Below are 19,626 nucleotides of genomic sequence, written 5' to 3' on the forward strand. Positions count from 1 at the left end.
GGCACACAGTCTGGGTTACTGCATGTCTCCAATGCAGCCGTGAGGAACTGTTGGTCCTCCAGATGTTGCTGAACTGCAACTCCCATCAGCCCCAGCAGGCACAGCCCAATGGTCAGGGCTGATGGGAGTTGCAGTTCAGCAACACCTGGAAGATCCCCCCCCCCGGTTTCCCGCACCTGCTTAATGTGGGTGGTGTGTGCATGAGCACTACGACTCCAGGCACAACCTTCTGTTTAGCATGTAATGAAGGGTGATGCTCATTTCCAACAGTTGATAATAAGCCATGGCAGGACATTTTTTGTTTTTCAACAAATCTTTAACCATCCACCATGGAAAGAAGACAAAGCCCCTACCAGAAAAGAATGGCAAGTTAAGCTGATGGACTACGCTAAAATGGCAAAGCTGACTGGGAAACTCAGGAACCAAGATGTCAAAAACTTTATAAAAGAATGGGGGAAATTTATAATTTATCTAGGGGACCACTGCAAGCAGATGGAAACATTAGCAGGATTTGAAACCCACTTGTAATGTAACAAATGCTATGGATGATATGGATTGGAAAAAATATAGAATATGGAATGATATGCAGTTGTAAATGTTGACAATAGGACCCATGGAGGGGATGGGGAGAAGTCTCGAGATTCAGAGTAATTTCTATACTGTATATGGATCTGCATTTGGAATGTCATAACTTTATATATTTTTATATTATAAAAATCAAATAAAAATGATTTCCAAAAAAACACAAAACCATCCACCAGGGAACTATGGGCTTCCCAGTAAGGTTGCACTCCTGCCTTCCAGGAAGAACATTACAGCAAGGGGGAAATGATCCTGACCTCAACCACCGCCAAGGGAAGGGGCAAGTTGCAGGGAGTTTGCTCCCCTGCCCCTCTCTCTACCAGAAAGAAAACTCCGCTCCACTGGCTAGTTGCCCTAGCAATTAGATTCTGAATTACACTCTGCTCTCTGCCAACAGCCAAGAAAATCAAAAGACTTGTCATGTGCTTACTAAGAGAACAGTCCGAGTGTAGTTTTATTGGGTGTGGTGCATTATTGTAAACTGGTTTTATTGTGTTGTATATTTTAAACTGTTACAAACTGCCCAAGCCCTACGGGTGAAGCGAGATGGAAATGGATAATTGATTATTCTAAAATGCAGAACACATGATGTTGTTCTTGAGCTACAAGAATAACATTGCAAGGATGGATGTGTTCATATTCAACACTTGGCTTGGCGTCTCCAAATCTAAATTTCAATAGAAACTCCTTAGGATAAAGACTTGGTTTTTGCTTATAAAGAGCCGTGTCTATTGATCTTCCGTAGATAAAAAATGAGTGAGTGAGATGGATGGATCAGAGAGTGAATGAGTCTATTTCTATGCTATCCTTCATCACAAACAATTCCAAGGGTGTTTTACACACACAAATCAATAAAACCGTAAAATATAATAGCATAAAACCCCTAATGGAAATAGCAGGCTGAGATCTAGAAAACCTAAAGGCTTGGTAAAATTAAAACAGTTTTTGCCTGATGGATAGAGTAGGGATCAGGTGGCCCTCTCTGGGAAGATAGGCAAAATTCACAAAGGGTAGCTAATAATCTCTCAAGCAGTGTTAGAAACTGGAATATGAAAGCTAGGGACTTCCGGTCTGTCGCGGCGGAGAGAAGGACGCAGGGACTTCGAGTGCCGAAGTCCCTGGCCTCGCGGAGGGGGGGAAGTCCGCAGAGCGAGCGGACTCCCCGTAAAAGCACCGGGTAGAGAGTCCCAGTGACTCACGCGCCCAGCGGCTGCTCCGTTTTGCGGATCCCCCGCTGCCCAAGAGCTCAGTAGAGCGATCGAGAGCCGGCGGGGTGGAACCGCGGGAGCCATTTTGGGCTATATCTTACCTCCGAGAAGCGAAGCTCCGAGTCCTGACCCGGCAAGCGGCGGATTCTTCCGAATATAATTAAAGGTTTCCATGAAGTAAGTGGAATTTTGATTTGGACTTTAAATTTATTAATTGGAAAAATAGGAGAGACTTTAAAGAAACGGAAGTCGGTCTCTTCCTAATGGAAAACTGGGAGGCGCTTTAAATAAACCTAAGCCGAACGACGAAAAAGTATTTGGGACTGTGGACCCGAGAGGAAAAAAGATCTTTTCGAACCATCTCAGCTCCTGAGTCCGGCACCCCTTGAGGTACAGCATTATTAAGGGGAAGAGCGCTTTGACAGCTGTCAAAAGCTGTCAAACTGTTAAAAGACCGGGTGAATTTATTGCATTGCTGTGAACAGTAAAAATTGATTGAAAACGTGGTAGAACTATTTAAATTGGAATTAAGATTGGATTTGTGATTGAGTTAAAGAACAAAGGAAAAGAACAGCCAAAATGGAGTCGATCGTCTGAGGAAGGAATTTTCCAGCACCCTTTGTTCCCTACCTCCTGTTTGTCTGCAGTTAAGAGAAGTATGAAAACAAAGTACTCTCGAGCCTTCCAGGAGGCTGTGCTGAACTATCTACAAACATGGGAGGACATTTACAAGGAACGGCAACATCCCAATTTACCATCAGTTGAGGTTGAAGTCCAAGTTCAGGACTTAGAGAATAATTTGGATTTGGAGACTGCTGAGTCTGAGACTGTGTGTGAGGAGAAACAACTTGATGAAAGTATTAAAGAGGACTTGGACTATAACAAATATGTTTGGGATGAAGCAAAGCATGGATTTCAAAAGGAAGAAAAACAAGCAGAGCAAGAAATTGAGAAGCAAAGGAATTCAAAGATCAATGGAATTGAAGATCCTGGAGGGGTTAAAATGTGGGGTGGTTTTTTTGAGGGATGGGAAGGACAGGGACAGGGGGGGGGCAAAGGCCTGGAGATGGATTTGGGAAAGAATGGGTGTGGGGTGAAAATTTTAGTTAAAAGATTTTGTCTTGGCTTTTGAAAGACGGTTTTTGAAATTTTGGCTTGTTAACGGAAATGCTGATCCAATTGGGGGGAAAGACTTAGGGAGAGGAGATGGAGTGTAAAAAAGAAAGAAAAAAAGCTGTGTTTTCTTGAGGGAGTTATAAGAATGGCCTAGGAAAGAATTTTTAGGTTAATGCAAATTTTTGTTAAGTTAAGATAGGTGTTTAGGCAGAAAGCTGCCTACTCTCCTCTCCTTACTCTGAGATACTCAGTGGCAGGGGGTACTCAGAGGGGTGAGGAGGGGATTTAATGGAACCTTGGAAATGCTGTGCCCTACAGGTTCCTCTTGTGGCAGGAGGGGGCCTGTGGGAGGGCAGCATGGAAAAGGAGGAGGATTGAGTTAATATTATAAGAAGAGGATTTTGATTTGGAATAGAAAACCCGCCATAAGCATTAGAGTTTGTTAGGAAAACCAGGAGGAAGAGTATCGAGGAAGTCACAATTACAATGTTAAGATAATAAGAATTGGGGAGTTAAAACTCTTCCCTATTGTTGTTATGTTTATATTTGTTTATGTATGTTTTTGAAAGAGCTGGGGGAAACCAGTCCTCAGAGCTCCTCCATTCCTGTCCTTTCAGTGGCAGGGGGGGGGTGTGGGGGAGGAGGGAGGGGGGAGGCCAAACCCAACTTACAAAGGACCCCTTTGATTCTTAAAGCTCACGGGTACCACTGGTGGCAGAGGTGGACCGGTGGGTGGAGGGAAAACGAAGGGACAGTTTTATATTGTATGTTTGTTTTGTTTGTTTTGTTTGTATAAAATCAATAAAAATTATTATTAAAAAAAGGAATATGAAAGCTAGGAGCTAAATGGTACCTTAAACCTGGGTTATGGGCACCGCAATGGAGCGTCTAGGCACACTTTTTAAATAAAAAGAATACAAAGCTGAAAATGAATAAACTGCAGTTAAAATCTTACGTTCATTTTTCACATGCTCTAGTCCTCATCTGAAGACTGCAAAAAGCAAGCCCACACTTCCCCTGCCTGCCCACCCCCCTAATATTCTTATGAGGATCCCTTCTCCAGTCTTCAGAGAGTGGCTGGAAGTGGGGAGTCAGGAAAAGGTCCTCCTTTTCTTCCAGCAGTGGCGGTTTTAATCTGAAATCTTGGGCTCAGAAACTGCTCACATTAATGGAATTCCCTGTCGCCTAGAACAACGGGAACGCTGCTCTCAAATTCACTAGCCCCTTTTGCAACCGGGATGAAGTTCAAAGTTTGTGATTTGGTTTGATAATGTGATTCGATAGTATCTGTATTCCACTTTTCCAGCAGCGATGTTGAGCTCAAAGCAGCTTACAATAAAAACAATGGCATTTTTTTTAAATAGCAATAATTAGTGATGATGACAGAGAGGGACCTCCAGTTTCTACATCCTTATTTCAATGTAGAAAAGGGGTTCGTTTTTGTTTTTTAAGAAAATAACTGCATTTTGTTTGTTTGTTTATATTTTAACTTTCCTTCAAGAACTTCAAGGAAGGCTTTTTTTGAGCCAGTTCTGGCACCTCTCAGGTGGTCACCATTGCTTTTGTAAGAGAACAAGGGAGGCGTTCATGGTGAGTTCTGGCACCTTTTTCTAGAAAAATAGCACTGTGTATCTGGTTATCTAATTCTTCACCTGAGAGACAGTGAAATGTCCCAAGGTCACCCGGTGAATTTTATGGCTGGTCATCCAGGTGCTTGTTATAGGAATTCTAAGGTCTCAAATATAGAATAAATGTTGATAACTGTGCAAGGTAAACACACATACATGAGTATATAAACCACACGTCTAAAATAGTACAGGAGAGCAATCCAAAAGCCATCTTGGCTCTCCTAAAGATTCTGCAGTGTCCCAGAGAACATGGAGAGATCTTATGCACATACAACTTATGCACACTTTGGACACGAGGCACAAACTATGCCTCACCCCCCAATATCTCCTCTCCCCACATCACACATTCAGCCAGCCCTTAATTGCAGTAGTTCTCAAGGCTTGTTTTTGGCGCTACGAGGCAAGAGAGCTGCTGCTACCTAAATGCCCTTGAATCCTATGGTAAGAAAGGCACTTTCCCCCCCCCCTTTTTTGCAGTTATAAAGCTTTTGCAGTGATCAGATGCACGTCAGACACCACACTAGGATCATGCTGAAATTATCCAAGAATTATCTGGGCTCCAAATACTAGATGCCTGCAATCCACTCCAGACTTCATTCTGTAAGGCTGCCATAAACAATTACAGGAACGAGTTTCCTCTCCCTGCTATTTACTGGGGAAATAAAACCAGCAGTTGGCAGCTAAAGCTGCCGTTTCCTGCTCTGCCTTGTGTTTCCAGGAATAACATCTCGGTGATGGTGCCACTATACCAACAACAGGAGGCAAGCACCGGTGTCACCCAGGTTTTAGTGCCCTAAACTTTGCACCCTCCTGACAAAATCTGTCTGAGCTTTGCTAATCAGATCAACCTACAGGTGGCCTGGTTTGCTTTATCTTCAAGCAAATTGATAAAATGGGCCCCAGCTCTTCGTTTAAAGTGAAAGTGTGCTTTAAAACAAATTGCACGATGGCAAGTAGACGATGTTGGCACAGGCCTAAAATAGGGGTGAGTTACCGATGCCCTTTGAGGAGTGGAGCAATGCTGAATCAAGATGATTGCTTGCCCTGAGAGCTCTCTGGAAGTTATTTAAAGCTATTTCTCTTTCCAAAATAAACCAAAGTTCAGCAGAAGCAGTAGCGAAAAGTTATCTGGCAGACCGTGATCGAGATTAGAGAGAGAGAGACATAAGTCAATTGAAAGCACAAGTAGCATCTTTTATCCATTTCACCTTACAGGCAGCTCTGAAGCACAATGGCAGAGGGTGGGGAAGTGGCAGAGAGTCTGTCCAGTCCTTTCAGATCTTGCACTGCAAAAGGCAGCAGAAATTTATGCATTTAAGGACAGGTTGATTTGGAGCATGGAAGGCTCCGCTTTGCTTCAACGGAAGGAACATTAAGAAGGATGAATGAGAAAATGCAGCACGTAATGGGAGCAGGAGACGAAGCACTAGGCCAAACCAAAGCTAACGTCCTTAAAATAAAATAGCTAGACAGATTTGAAATGGGCGGAAGACCGGTGTGACAAGAATTCTAAGGTGCCATAAATAAAATGAAAGTTCCTAAGTGCACAAGGTAAGCACACACAAAGAAGTACATAAACCACATGTCCGAAATAGTACAGGAGAGCAATCCTGAATCAATCTTGACTCTTAATGACCCAAATATTTCCTCTGCCAAAGGAAATAGGTATATTGGGAAAACCTCTACCAATGGTTCTTTTGACTTACAAATCTTTCAGATTAAGGGCATATTTTGTGTATGAACAGGGTATGCCTGTGACCTGGATTCAATAACTAAGGTATTTATCATCTCAAAAGAATGACCCAAACTGGCCAGGTAATGCAGTCAGTGACCATTATCAGGTATCTCAAATTTCTGTTGCAGGCTGCCTCTTTCTGTGCCCCTAGACACCTTGAAAGCTTAAAATCCATTTGAGGTGAACATACAGGACATCCATACCAACTCTTCTTGCGAAGTGATGGTCCTCCTGTGGCACAAGGAGTCAGTGCGTCTGGCTGCTAACCCAAAGGTTTGGTAGTTCAAGCCCACCCAAGGATGGCTGTGGGCAGGATTCCTATATTGCAGGGGGTTGGATTGGATGACCCTCAGGGTCCCTTCCAACACTACAATTTTTTTTCTACCCTACCCCCCCCCTTTGCCCCCCTGGATGAGGCAGCACTGGAACTATTTTATTTTAAAACAATAAAATCAAAGGATCTTAGCTGTTAGCAGGGGCCTCGACCATTCATCATCCTGCATGTAATTTCCTAGGTTGTGGTGGAATTTCCCAGGACCCGACTGGGTTGCAATTACTGTACTCTTGTTGACTGAAACCTAACATAACCTCTATCACTTGGGCCATGTGAGATCCACATCATCGGACTTTCCACTGATGACCTATTGTCATCAGGACTTCCCTTAGGGGAGTGAACAAGCACAAGCTCAGCATGCAGGAGGTGCCAAGTTCATTCCTTACAGTGGAATCTAGACCTGCTGTGGCCTGACTTTTTGGCCCTAGAGTAGGAGCAGCAAACCAAGTGCCTGCCAGACATTGCAGACTACAATTCCCATCATCCTGACTAGGGCTAATGGGGATTGTAGTCCAAAATATCTGGAGAGTACCGTGTAGACTATGCCTGTTCCAGACCATTATCAGCTTGATCCCCCTCCGGGAAGCTAAGATCCTGACAACTAACATGAACACACAAGGTCAATGTGCTAAAACGGCACCAGGAAGTCAGCAGCTTTCGCTTTGTTATGACTTGTACATTTGTTTGTGAACAGGTGAAAGCCAAACCGATGAACCACCTGGCAAGGAAACTGCTTTCTCCACCCTACAAAGTTAATGGAGATTGCATTCACAGGACTAGAAGTAAATAGCATTATATGGTTCTGTAGGGGTGGTTTAGGGTGGCGTGACTTGCCATCTCCACAACTCCCAAGTCCTCGTTTCAGTCACAGGAGTGTGTGGTGTGTTTTCACAACAAAGACGCTTAGATCTCGTAACCTTGCAACCAAAATCAGCACAGGGCTGGAGCAGCTCCCCTGTGAAAAAGCGTTACAACACCCAGGGCTTTCCAGTTTAGGAAAAAAAAAAGGGAAGGGGAAATTGTGATAGTTGGAACAGAGTTCAGAGGCCTGGAGGCAAGATCTCATTACACCTAGCTAGGACGGTTTAGAAATTGATGAACCACGTTTCAAGAAAACAAAAGGTTTCATGTATCCATTTATTTAATTCACCACACGGGGGGGGGGGATACAAATTGATTAAGAACAAGCCTGAACTTATTTTTTCTAAAGTGTCTCTTTTTTTAAAAGCTGCAAAAACCAGAAGCACACTTACGGGATCAAATAGGGAAGGGAATTGACCTAAAAAAAAATGAGGAGAGAAAGCCCCCCTCCCGTCCCCCCCCCAACATTTGAAAGGAATGTGATCCAGCAACGGAACTCGACTCAAACGATGTTCAGCTTTTTAAAAAAGTGAATGCAGAAATAGCAGGCAAGCTTTTACCTGTTTAAAATGTTAGTCTTTTGCCCGAGGTAAAAATACCACAAAATATATGAAAGGGGAGAGGGGGAAACATTCCCAGTTTTCTTTTAGTATTAGAGAAATAAGCACGGTGACAGAATCCACCCACCAGTGCTTATTCACCAACAGCTCGGAGCTGTAAATTTCTGCACTCCATAAATTTACACTATGTGCCAGAAGAGGAACTTCAACTGCTGGTTGCAAACCAAGAGGTCATTTACTGGCCAGTTGGTGGTGGGGACATACAATATCCGTCCTCTCCATTTGTTGCGTATTTCTTATCTGTATGGCCACTTAAAAACCAAATGGTCTACAGCTGGCCCATGGACTTCCATGAGATAGCAAAGATTCATGGGCAAAGCGACTTGGGTCTACTCTACTCATGCGGCAGAATGAGGTGGTAGAATTGAACTGCACCACATCAGGCTGCTGGAGGGCTGCAAGGAGAGAATCGGGTTTGAAGGCTCCCCTGTGCTCATAATGGCCTGCAAATTTATAACTGCACAGTAGACAAAGAGCTGGGCTAGATTCTCTCCTCGACCTCCAACCAGATAAGCAAGTTTTTCGCAGAAGAGCATTCAAAAATGCAATTGCTCCATCTGAAGTGCACTCTATGCCACAGACTGGCCTCATTTCTGCAGGCAGAATCTGTTGAAAGGAACTGCAGAAAGGATGGGGAGCCCACTGCCCTTTGGAGAAGTTTTATGACAACTTGTGGCTTTTTATGACCTTTTATGACAACAGGTTTTATTCCATTTGAGAAAGCAAAGGATTTTGACTGCAAATACGCAAGACTAAATGTGACCTCAGGCAAACATCAAAATTACTTCCTCATTCACATTTCATTTCCACTTCCTCATGATGAATAAAAATAAAACTAGCCTAAATGAACACTTGCAGTGTGGTGAAAGCCACCAAACCTAAACTCACATTACGTAAAACAGGCTGTTGTGCATTACAACCTGCTCTGTGGAATTACCAGAAATTCAGATTTAGGAACGAAAACAGCACTGCTATGCAATTACACATACACACACACACACACACACACACACACACACACTCATGAACTACCATTTTCAGTGGTGCATTGGTGATCTATTTTACACAAGTGCCCTTCACAATCAAGAAGTGGTGCCTCAAATTAGGTTTCTGAAGTGAAGAAACACTTTTAGACTTATGTAACAAGCAATTAAACTCTTGGTTTTCAGAAGTGAGAGTCTCTTAAGTGCTAAGACAGTGCATCTGTGACACCAAACAGCAAATATTTACAGTTTTATTTTCCTTGAAAATGATCGGCCAAGGGTATATAATCTTTAAATTATTTGTGGCCTTGGGTGGATTGGAACAGCCCCGGACACAACTGCCATCCTCCTGTGACATTTTGGAATAGGGATATGGCACGATCGATTTACAAATCAATTGAGATTCTTCTCTAATAAGTTTGGCACAGAGTGAGGGGAGGAAAGGGATTCAAACAACCCCAACCCAAAGTCTTTTACACCAGCAGCCTTCTGATCATTTGACGTTTAGTCTCTAGTGAATCAGAAATATACCAAATCTATCAAGAATTAGGAAGTCACAAGCTGAGCATGATGATCCTGCCTTTTCATGTATTCTGACATCTCTAGCAGTTTTGTTGTTGAATAATTATTTCTCAAAATTGCCATCTACAAACAGAAGACATCCAAATGGTCTGTGTGGCAAAACATGCCTCAACTACCGCAATGGAGCACAAGGGGAACTTCTGGTCAATACCATGGACAGCAGTCGACAGCCTTCATCAAAGTCAACTACAAACTCACCAGATCAATTATTATGAAAATGCCAGGAACCTAGGAGGCGAGGAAGCCAAGCTGTGCGTTCGATAGGCACAGTGCCTCCTAAATCCAGCCCTTTGACACAATAGAAATCATGCACCACATCATTTGAGGAGATGCACACACACACACACACACACACTATCCCCTTTGGGTTCTTCTGTTGCAGTATGGGGGGAAACAGTTCAACTTCAAGTAGCCAAAAGGTGTACAAACATTGGATAGAAAGACTGAGGCATAATCATTTCCAAAGTGCACGTGCACAAGAAAAAGCACTTCTTGCTCCTCCCTCCCCCGGGGCACAGCAGCAGAGCTGATAGGCTTCGGAGCTGTACTCATTCATGACGGAAGGCAAGACTTCTTCCATGTTTTGTTTGTGCCCATAACGGGAACAAGGGTTTTTTTTTTATTCAACACAGCATCATGTAGGAATTTCTGGGTTTACTTTTAGATCTGCACAGAGAGAAAGAAAAGAAAGAAAGAAAAAAACAAATTTAAATCAACTTACAAATGTACTGATGGTACTTTACACCAGATTCAAGAGAGAAAGAGAGACATTTAATCTTACACAGTGTTGTGTATGTAAAGTTAGGTTAACAGATTTCTTACAAGTTTGAAGGAATGTCCTGAAGACCTGGGATGGTTAACCTGCAAGCCTCCACAGGTTGTTAAACACATTGATATTACAGTACAAACGACTCATTCTACTATGAACAAGGATAAACTTGTAAATCTTAATAAGCTACAGATTAATGCTGCATCTTTTTTGGCCTGCTGCATTTGTTGTAATTTACTCAATATGGAATGCTTTGACCTGGCATATCCTTTATTCCAAGACCAGACTTCTTCCCACTCTAGCTGAAGTGCAGTCCTCTGCTTCCACCATAAAGCTTTTGCCAAACTTGCACAATAAGCATTCAACTCCTGCCTCTGGTTTGGTCCTTTCAGTGTTGATTTGCTAGGACTTACTGCACAAACGCAATATGCATTCTCATGCAACTATATTCACGCGCCTATGACTCTCAGTTGGTAATCAGTAAAAGAAACACGCTATTTAAGAACAGAGAGAGCAAAAGGAGACTACAGATGAGGGGTGTGGCCTGGGGCTGCAGGTGGTGCCCAAGTTTGAGGTTCCCCATCCCTGGCTTATATTGTACTTTTGTACAGATTTTAACTGCAGTTACAATCAAATCCAATCTGGTCAATAACTTCAGAGGAGTTGCTTAAGAAGCTACAGGGCAAGAACATACCTTTGGTTCCAGTAGCTGATAGTCACTGGATTTGGGTCTTCGGGTTAACTTCGATTTTTTCCCTTCGAGAGCAAAGGCAATAATCTATGGGTGGAAGGACAAACAAGTAGATAAATTGACAGCAACTAGAGTTAATTTATCAACATTTATATCCCAATGTTTCATTAAAATGTGCAGACCTACAATTAAAACAGAAAACACAGCATAAAACAAGATGAAAAGGAAAGAAGTCAGAAGATAGCAAACAGCAGGGAAAGCCAATCCTCTGGGTGTTCTTGGACAACAATTCCAATCATTCCAAGCCAGTAAGGCCAACAGAGCTATGAGAAATACAGTCCAACAACATTCAGGCTTACTCCCTAGTACACATTTATGACTACATATGGCTTTCATAATAGTTTTCCTCTCTTCCCACTTCATTTCCTTTTATTTTTTTTCAAGAACTCTATATCCCTGACCAAAAAAATAATAATCTCATTTGAAGTTACAAAGCAACCCCAGAAAGTTAGAAAGATTAAGCATTCTTCTGGTTTCACTTCAGAACACACTCCTGCTTATACTTGACTTTGCTATACCCTCAAAATTTCCTGTGACTTTTCTTAAACGTTACAAGCATGTAGCTGGAACAAGAGCACTGCAAGGTGCTTGTTCCTCAAAGAAAGAGGAACTGCATTACACAAACCTCAGGAAATCATATGAATTGACGCAATTATACCACTACACAGTATCTGAATCAAAGTTTCAACAAAAAGCAGCAGTGGTTTCCAGAGTTTGAAATTAGCAGGAAGCCAGACACATTTTGCACCTAAAGATTCTCCATTTGCAAGCACCTCAAAAAGTCTGGGTGCCATTTTTGTCACCTGGATGACACTCAAGGATGACTGAAACGAATGTGTGTTGAAGCTTCCAAGTATATGTTAAAGATAGACAATACGTTAAGGAGTTTAACAATAAAGAGTAGAGCGTTTTGAAAACTGTAGTACCAGTATTTTTTATTGTAAATACCAAATTAAACATGCATGAACAATTTCTGCTAAAAGTGTGATATTAACAATGTGCCATGTATGTGAATTGCATATTAATTCATGCTTATCAAAATAATAAATAAAAAGTGTTGCCAACACCACCACTACCCCCATTTGGCTCCTAACTTTTCTATCCCAGTTTCTAACACTGGCAGTTTCACTTAAGATATAGTGCTGATACACAAACCAATGTATTCTGGCCCTGGTCCTCGCTGATGTATCACCCAGGCCTAAAGCACACCTCTGATTGGTCCAAGAAAGTGGTACCACAACACACCCATGATGCATATTGGAACCAGTGGTGGCTAAGTTTAGTATATTGAAACACATCTCCAAAGGACTTCCCTGGAAATGTGCAACGAGGTACAAATTCTGAAACAAAGTAAGAGAAGGCAACCCATCCCTACACGTCCCACTAATTTAATGGAAACTCTTATATTCTGCACCACTCAGGAAGATGGGAGAAAGTCAGACCAAGGAGCCAATCCTGCACAGAGCAGGGGGATAGATTAAATATGCTATAATTAGAAAAGACAACTTATCACACAAATGTCAATGAATGCTTGTTGTCCCAGCCTTCACTTGAAAATAAATTTGACATGAGAAATATACTGATCCTTCTTTTAATGATAGACCACAGCCCTATTCTGTCCAGCCAAACTTCTGTCACTACTGCACATATTCTGCCTAGCACCAAGACTGGCTCACACTCACAAAAGTTAAAACACCCACCTTCCGTTTATTGTGGTAAGCAATATATAAGGCAGCAACAACAATGGCTGTGGTCACCAAATAGGCAAAGAAGTGGCTGTTTTCAGGTCCATTCTTGGGCGGTGGACTGGCCCGGGAGTTCCCCGTATCATGCTTAGGCTGGGGGTCTTCTAGAGTCTCCTCTCCCTCTTCACCTCCTTTGTCGTCCTCTTGATCTTCTTCAGACTGATTATCTTGAAAGTTTCCAGGGACATCTTGCTGTTGGGAAGGTTGCTTGGAACCAACAGGTTTTAACTTATCAGGAGAAGACTGTGCATGAGACTCATCACCTTGGGAGCGTCCAGGGGCATCTTGCTCTTGGGGAGGTCGATCAGAATCACCAGGTTTTAGCTTATTGGGAGGCAGCTTTGGAGGAGACTCATCACCTTGGGAGCGTCCAGGGGCATCTTGCTGTTGGAGAGGTTGATCAGAATCACCAGGTTTTAGCTTATTGGGAGGCAGCTTTGAAGGAGACTCATCACCTTGGGAGCGTCCAGGGGCATCTTGCTGTTGGAGAGGTTGATCAGAATCACCAGGTTTTAGCTTATTGGGAGGCAGCTTTGGAGGAGATTCATCACCTTGGGAGCGTCCAGGGGCATCTTGCTGTTGGAGAGGTTGATCAGAACCACCAGGTTTTAGCTTATTGGGAGGCAGCTTTGGAGGAGACTCATCACCTTGGGAGCGTCCAGGGGCACCTGTCAGTTGGGGAGGTTGCTTGGAACCAGTAGGTTTTAGCATGTGGTTCTCCTCCTGTGGAGGAGACTCATCATCTTGGGAGTGTTCAGGGGCACCTGCCTGTTGGGAAGATTGCTTGGAATCAGCAGCTTTTGGCTTCGGGGGAGAAGACTGTGCATGAAACTCATTGCCTTGGGAGAGTCCAGGAACTACGCTCTCTTTGGGAGTCCCTGAAATGAAAAAAAGAAAGAACATTTTGTATGTCACACCATTTATTCTGCACACAAATGTAAATATACTGCTGTGCTGTGCACCAGTTGAACCGGTATACCATCTGGTGCAAACCTCCACTTTCTAAATCTATGAAGGTGTGCCTCTGTTGTCTTTTTCCATTCTGCCAAGCGTGTTTTGAAGCATATCTACAACGAAAACAAGCAGTGCAGCGTTCTATATTGCAGTTCAATTGTGCATTCCTCAAAGCTCATTTCATCTTCACAGCGCCCATTATGCCCTATCGCTAATATGCCATGCGTCTCCCATTAACCAACTTGCATCTCACCATCTTCCCAAATGAAAGGAGGCATTTTCCCAGAGAGGATCCAGGTTGCCAACTTCTTGGGGGGGGGGAGGCAGCACCAGGCTTTATAATAATAATAATAAATTTTTATTTATACCCCGCCCTCCCCAGTCAAAACCGGGTTCAGGGCGGCTCACACCAATGAAATTACAATAAAACATAAAAAGCAATTAATAAAAATACAGATTAAAATACAGTATTAAAATTTAAAATGCAGCCTCATTATAAGTAGTCCATAAATCCAAGCCATGAGGGAGGAAAACACAGGGGTCAGACTAAGTCCAACCCAAAGGCCAGGGTTACTTAAGGAGTAACTACTGACTAACAAGCAATTTTAGGCAATGGACTTCATGGCTGACCCAAGATTGCCTCGCTTGTCCCTAAACATGGTTGGAGAGCTCTGCTGTGGTCAGGGGTCTTCTGCAGTTTTGGCCCAACTTCTACCCCCACCCCGGGCTGGATTTAGGTTTGATGAGGCCGTAAGCTACTGAAGGTAATGGGGCCCTTTATATGTACAGGTGTCCTTTGTCAACAACAAATTGTCACTGTTTTTTGTGTTGAATATATGCTATATGGTAATTTATGGACCCAAAAGGTATCTAAAGCCATTTGCACATAACAAATAGGAGTCTACACAACACAAAACACTGTTGCTGTATGTAGGCTTTATTTAATTTGTTTTTTATCTTATATTTTGGAAATGTACATCCAGGTTTTTTTCTTTAAATTTTTTGGGGCCCCGAAGAGAGTAGCTTGTTTTGCTTATACGTAAATCCGGCACTGTTCCCAACCACCAAAAGGCCTGCCCTGACCATACTACGCCGCCGCCTCCACAACCAGTAACCCCCCCTCCCCCACACACACCTATAACACCTTCACTTGGACTTAACTGCAGGCAAATGCGGGTTCAGAGTTCAGATCCTGAACCTATTCCCCACGGAATGGCCAATGGGGCGGAGGGGGAAGAGGTGGGAATACCGTCAAACGCAGGAGGCAAAAAACTCGTTTAAGAGCGACCAAGAGCGCGTGCAGAGAGCGGCTCTCCCTCAACGCCTCTCAAAAGGGGAGGTGGCCTGGGAAAGACTGGCGGGTAACAAACTCCGCACCGACCTGGTGCTGGGTCAGCAATCCGTTCCTCCTTTGAGGCATCCTTCTCTGTGTCCGCCGGCGCCGAAATGCCGAAGGCAACCAGGCCACATAGGAGCAGGAAGCCCAGCCACGCCGCCGCCATGCCGGCCTGATGGAGTTTCTTCCGCTTCTGGCCAAGGAAACGGAAGCGAGACGTATACTTCCGGTGCGCCCCCATTGTCCGTGTTCCTGAAGCCGCTGCTCTCGCGAGATCGGGGCGGGGCGGGGCCCCGACTCTCCGCCGCGAACGCTGGGGAGGAGGAGGAGGAGGAGCGAAGGAGCGGGCCGATAGTAGAACTACAAAAAGAAAAAAAGTGTAGAGTGACACGCAGCCCGGACTTGTTGAGTTTTTTTTATTAAAACAAAAACCCTGAAAAGCTGCCCTTGAAATGGATTGGAAAGCAAGACCCAACGACAGGGGAGGGCGAGCGTGTGGGAGACCCCAGCAGTTGTTGGCCAAAGCAGCGCCTAGGGCAAGCAAAGCGAGAGGATGGGAAGAATGGAGCGGACACAGCTTCTACAACTTGCAATGAATTTGCTTTCAGGAGATTAAAATTGGCTGCTTGCAATGCATGACCATGTACCAGGATCATCCGTAAAATATCCCAGGGCTTGCTGTCATTTAAAGAACACAAGCGATTGCTTCTTGTCCGATGAGCACCCTCACCTCTCCCCCCGCCCCCCATTTGCTCTATTATATCGTCTGAATGGCTGCAGCGCTATTTTGTGGCAACGGTGCTTTTTTCCCTTGCCTCCACTTGGAGAGGGACGACGGAGGTCGATCAAGAAAAGATCGCGGCGTGGAAATTTGTTAAAAGGCTAGCCCTCCCATCAACCCCAAGCTAGCACGGCCAATGGCCAATCAAACCTTTTGCCCACAAGCTGTTTCTCCAAAATTTAGTGTTAAAAAGAGGTCTACAAGAGGAACTTTTAAGTGTATAGATATAGAAGCAGTGCTGCAAAGTCAACCTCCCTTGGAATATGAGATGGTGAGGGGCAATCTTGATGGTGTGACTACGAATTCCTGGCTGAGCTATCGGAAATTTAGCTCCAAATGAAATAGGTAGTCCTCTCCCGAGAACCAAAAAGTATACCGGGTACTAACACCATTGAATAGGTTCCCACTGAAAAGATGGATGGAAGCATTTTTTTAAAGACGAAATTGGATACCTGGACAAAGTGGAAGCGACAAGCATGGCCAATGGTTCTGGTTCGCAACATAATGGAGGGCCCCACGTTGGCTGTCCCTGAATGGGCTAAATCACAGCGTGTGCTTTTTAGCCTCCTTAGTCTTGAAAGGAGCAGTTAACTGTATACTATGGACCAAGGGGCTTAGAGAAGCTCTTCCAACGGGGTAAATGTGCTAATAATCTCTTACAGCAACGCATGCGAAGAAGGCCCTGTGGCAAATTTTAAGACTTAACAGGTTTCTGTTGGTGTGTAACCTTTTGCCAACTAGAGTCCACTGCAATACGATTGGCATCATGGGAGAGACCAGATTTAAAGCACATACTGTACACGTCTGCTATACAGTACATGAAAGCTTGTTAAGGTCTACTCTAAAAAATTACTCGTGACAATGGTAATGGAGCGCCATCTTGTGGTCTATATGCTTCCTGAGTTCTTGAAAATGGGAATGAGTGAAACGCTTAGATTTTACCATAAACTGGTGGGGTTCTTTTTTTGAAAGAGAGTTTTCAAATCTTTGAGAAGTTTGTCCTCGTGCCCCCTCCCCCCAATTCTATGTTATTCCAGGAAAAAAATAATTAACACAAGCTATCAACTTGCAAAGAGGAAAGACAATTCACATTACACGGTTTTTAAAAATGGATTAAAAAATAATACTTGCAAAATCATTTCGATCAGGCATTTACCTTTCTTTGGTTATAGTAGAGGCTCACGATTTTATTCTAAAGTGGAAAATAGAGAAGGGGAAATAACTAGACGGAGTCATTAAATCCTGGCATCATTGTACTAAGATGAAACAATGTAGTCTCCTGAGCCTTTGTTTGATTGAATAATGCTGGGAATGGGTGGAGAGACCATAAGCCTCCAGATGTTGTTAATCCTCTCATATACTATCTTAATTACAAATAATCAATATAAATGTGGGCATATTTATACTTTGTCACAATTTAACAATTATTACAGCTGGTGTAGAGTGTCGTAATAATAAAAGCATGTCTAGGGCTTGCTGATCAGAAGGTCGGCAGTTCGAATCCCTGTGACGGGGTGAGCTCCCGTTGCTTGGTCCCAGCTCCTGCCAACCTAGCAGTTTGAAAGCACGTCAAAATGCAAGTAGATAAATAGGAACCGCTACAGCGGGAAGGTAAACGGCGTTTCCATGTGCTGCTCTGGTTTGCCAGAAGCGGCTTTGTCATGCTGGCCACATGACCTGGAAGCTATACACCGGCTCCCTCGGCCAATAATACAAGATGAGTGCGCAACCCCAGAGTCGGTCACGACTGGACCTAATGGTCAGGGGTCCCTTTACCTTTACCTTTATATGCTTCACACACTCACTCATTTTTGCCCATTCTTAAGGCCAATTCAACACATATAATGATGGCCCAAACTTTGGGGTGCTTCCAGACATGGAAAATTTAGCAGCACTTCTTCATGTCTGTTCTGCTTTAAAATGGAAATAATAGCAACTCTGTTGCAAAATATCTAACAGTGTGTAGTCAAGTGAGCCCCAAATGTTGGAAGCAGGGTGACTGATCTGCACTGGGACCAGAGTTTGTGATCAGAAGTTTCAATATTCCCCCCCACTCAATTTACTTTAGATCACAATTACTCCACACTCAAGCTACTGTTTGATAAACAGTTCACTTTCCCCCCCTCATGTACATAGCAGTAGTGCTCAACTGGATGCAGTCAGGATTTCAAAAGAATTAGAATTAAATGTTTAAAAAATCGAGATAGACCCCAGAACATTGTTGGATCATAATCCTATAATAATGGAGATACGGAAAGATACTCAAGCTATTTTTAGATGGAGACTGAATGAAGAATTACAGTATTAGATGACAATTTTTTTTTTATTAAGAAAAGGCCAAAAAGACTCTGGGAGATTATTTCGAACTAAATTTAAATAATGGAACCAGATTGCAAACTGTATGGGATGCTAGCAAAGCAGTTATGAGAGGACTGTTTATCCCACAAAACTCAACCAAAAAGGAAATAAGGGGAAAGAAAAAGAGAAATTTTGGATGAATTATCAGAAAAAGAGAAAGAATTAATAAAGAAACCTAATAAACAGGCAATTAAATTATTACAAACCCAATATTCAATGTTGATCAATGAGGAAATAGGTTGGAAAACTCAAGCTACAATTTAATGTCGGGACACAAATTTAGTGTGTTCCTTTTGGAAATTTAGTGTGTTCCTTTTGGAAAGGTAAGGCTTAGAGTGGATTCCTAGAGAGCAGAGTTGGACTGTAATGAAGGAAATGGCTCGAAAGCAACCTAGAAAACGATTGAGACATTTAATATAGGCCATAACCTAGTGACAGGTTGGGTCACCTTCACCTGTTGAAGCACAGAGATATTCTATTAAATTTTAAAAGTTGTATTTTCTGAGTGAAAGGGGGAGGAAAAAGGAAGCTGTCACCATGACTGGGGTATGTAGCTTTTCTTGCTGCCGCAGAGCTTTTTTTAACAGGAATGCAGTCCCATTTTTTTTTCATTGAGGGCTGTGTTTCCTTGTGGGTAATATGTTGGCAAGGTGTACACCATTGGAGTTCATGGCCAAAGTCAGCAGTTGGCAGAGCCAAAAGTTAGCAGGCTGCCTTTCCTTTCTCTTTCTGCCACCCCCACCTCACTCATACATGATACACACATGAAATTAGGCTGAATGCTATTCCTTTGGATTGTGGGTTGCCCTCGCTTGATTTAAAGGCACTGGCAAGAATCCGAGCCTTGGTATTTTTAATTTTTAGAAATGAAGCACTGGAGCTCTTCCCATACTTTGGAGGATATACCGTATCCACATAGGTTGGGGGGGGGGGAGAGAAAGGGAGGGAGAGAATCACCACCGCATCTTATTTGAGCCTCAGGAGACTGCTAGGATTTCACTCATGACTTTGTGGTTTTGTGAAATGTCACGGTCTCTGCTAACTCTCTGAACAGCCAAGTATTCCTAAGCCTGCTATGCGAATCCTGATTTCCCCAAAACTGAAACCTTTGCCAAGATTTTTCTGCACGGAGCAGCAGCCAGGATGGGACGGCTCCAAAACAGCCCTACAAATGATATCTAATGGCCTTATCTTTGGTTTCCCCCACACTTTTTAAATGGGTTTGCCACAACCGGTTACCAAAAATATTCATTTCCGTGAACGTGACTATGGGCTATGGGAAC

At 43.3% G+C, this 19,626-nt stretch overlaps 1 protein-coding gene across 1 annotated transcript; it reads right to left on the bottom strand.

Annotated features, from left to right (window-relative positions):
- Positions 1-8,079: 8,079 nt before the first annotated feature.
- TGOLN2 (trans-golgi network protein 2) lies at positions 8,080-15,479 on the bottom strand. Its single transcript, XM_035139881.2, has 4 exons — positions 15,250-15,479; positions 12,870-13,792; positions 11,113-11,196; positions 8,080-10,315 (listed from the first exon to the last, which is right to left on the bottom strand). The coding sequence occupies exons 1-4, from the start codon at positions 15,443-15,445 to the stop codon at positions 10,310-10,312; spliced, it is 1,209 nt and encodes a 402-aa protein (XP_034995772.2). The 5' UTR covers positions 15,446-15,479; the 3' UTR covers positions 8,080-10,309.
- Positions 15,480-19,626: the final 4,147 nt, after the last annotated feature.

The sequence above is a fragment of the Zootoca vivipara genome, chromosome 15, assembly GCF_963506605.1.
Source record: "Zootoca vivipara chromosome 15, rZooViv1.1, whole genome shotgun sequence".
NCBI lineage: Eukaryota > Metazoa > Chordata > Lepidosauria > Squamata > Lacertidae > Zootoca > Zootoca vivipara.

Excerpts from the sequence above, each read along its gene's own strand:
- TGOLN2 (XM_035139881.2), bottom strand. The coding sequence starts at position 15,445 with ATGGGGGCGCACCGGAAGTATACGTCTCGCTTCCGTTTCCTTGGCCAG. Across the intron at positions 13,793-15,249 it reads GATTGCTGACCCAGCACCAG|GGACTCCCAAAGAGAGCGTA; the intron begins GTCGGTGCGGAG and ends TTTTCATTTCAG. Across the intron at positions 11,197-12,869 it reads CTTACCACAATAAACGGAAG|ATTATTGCCTTTGCTCTCGA; the intron begins GTGGGTGTTTTA and ends TTCCACCCATAG.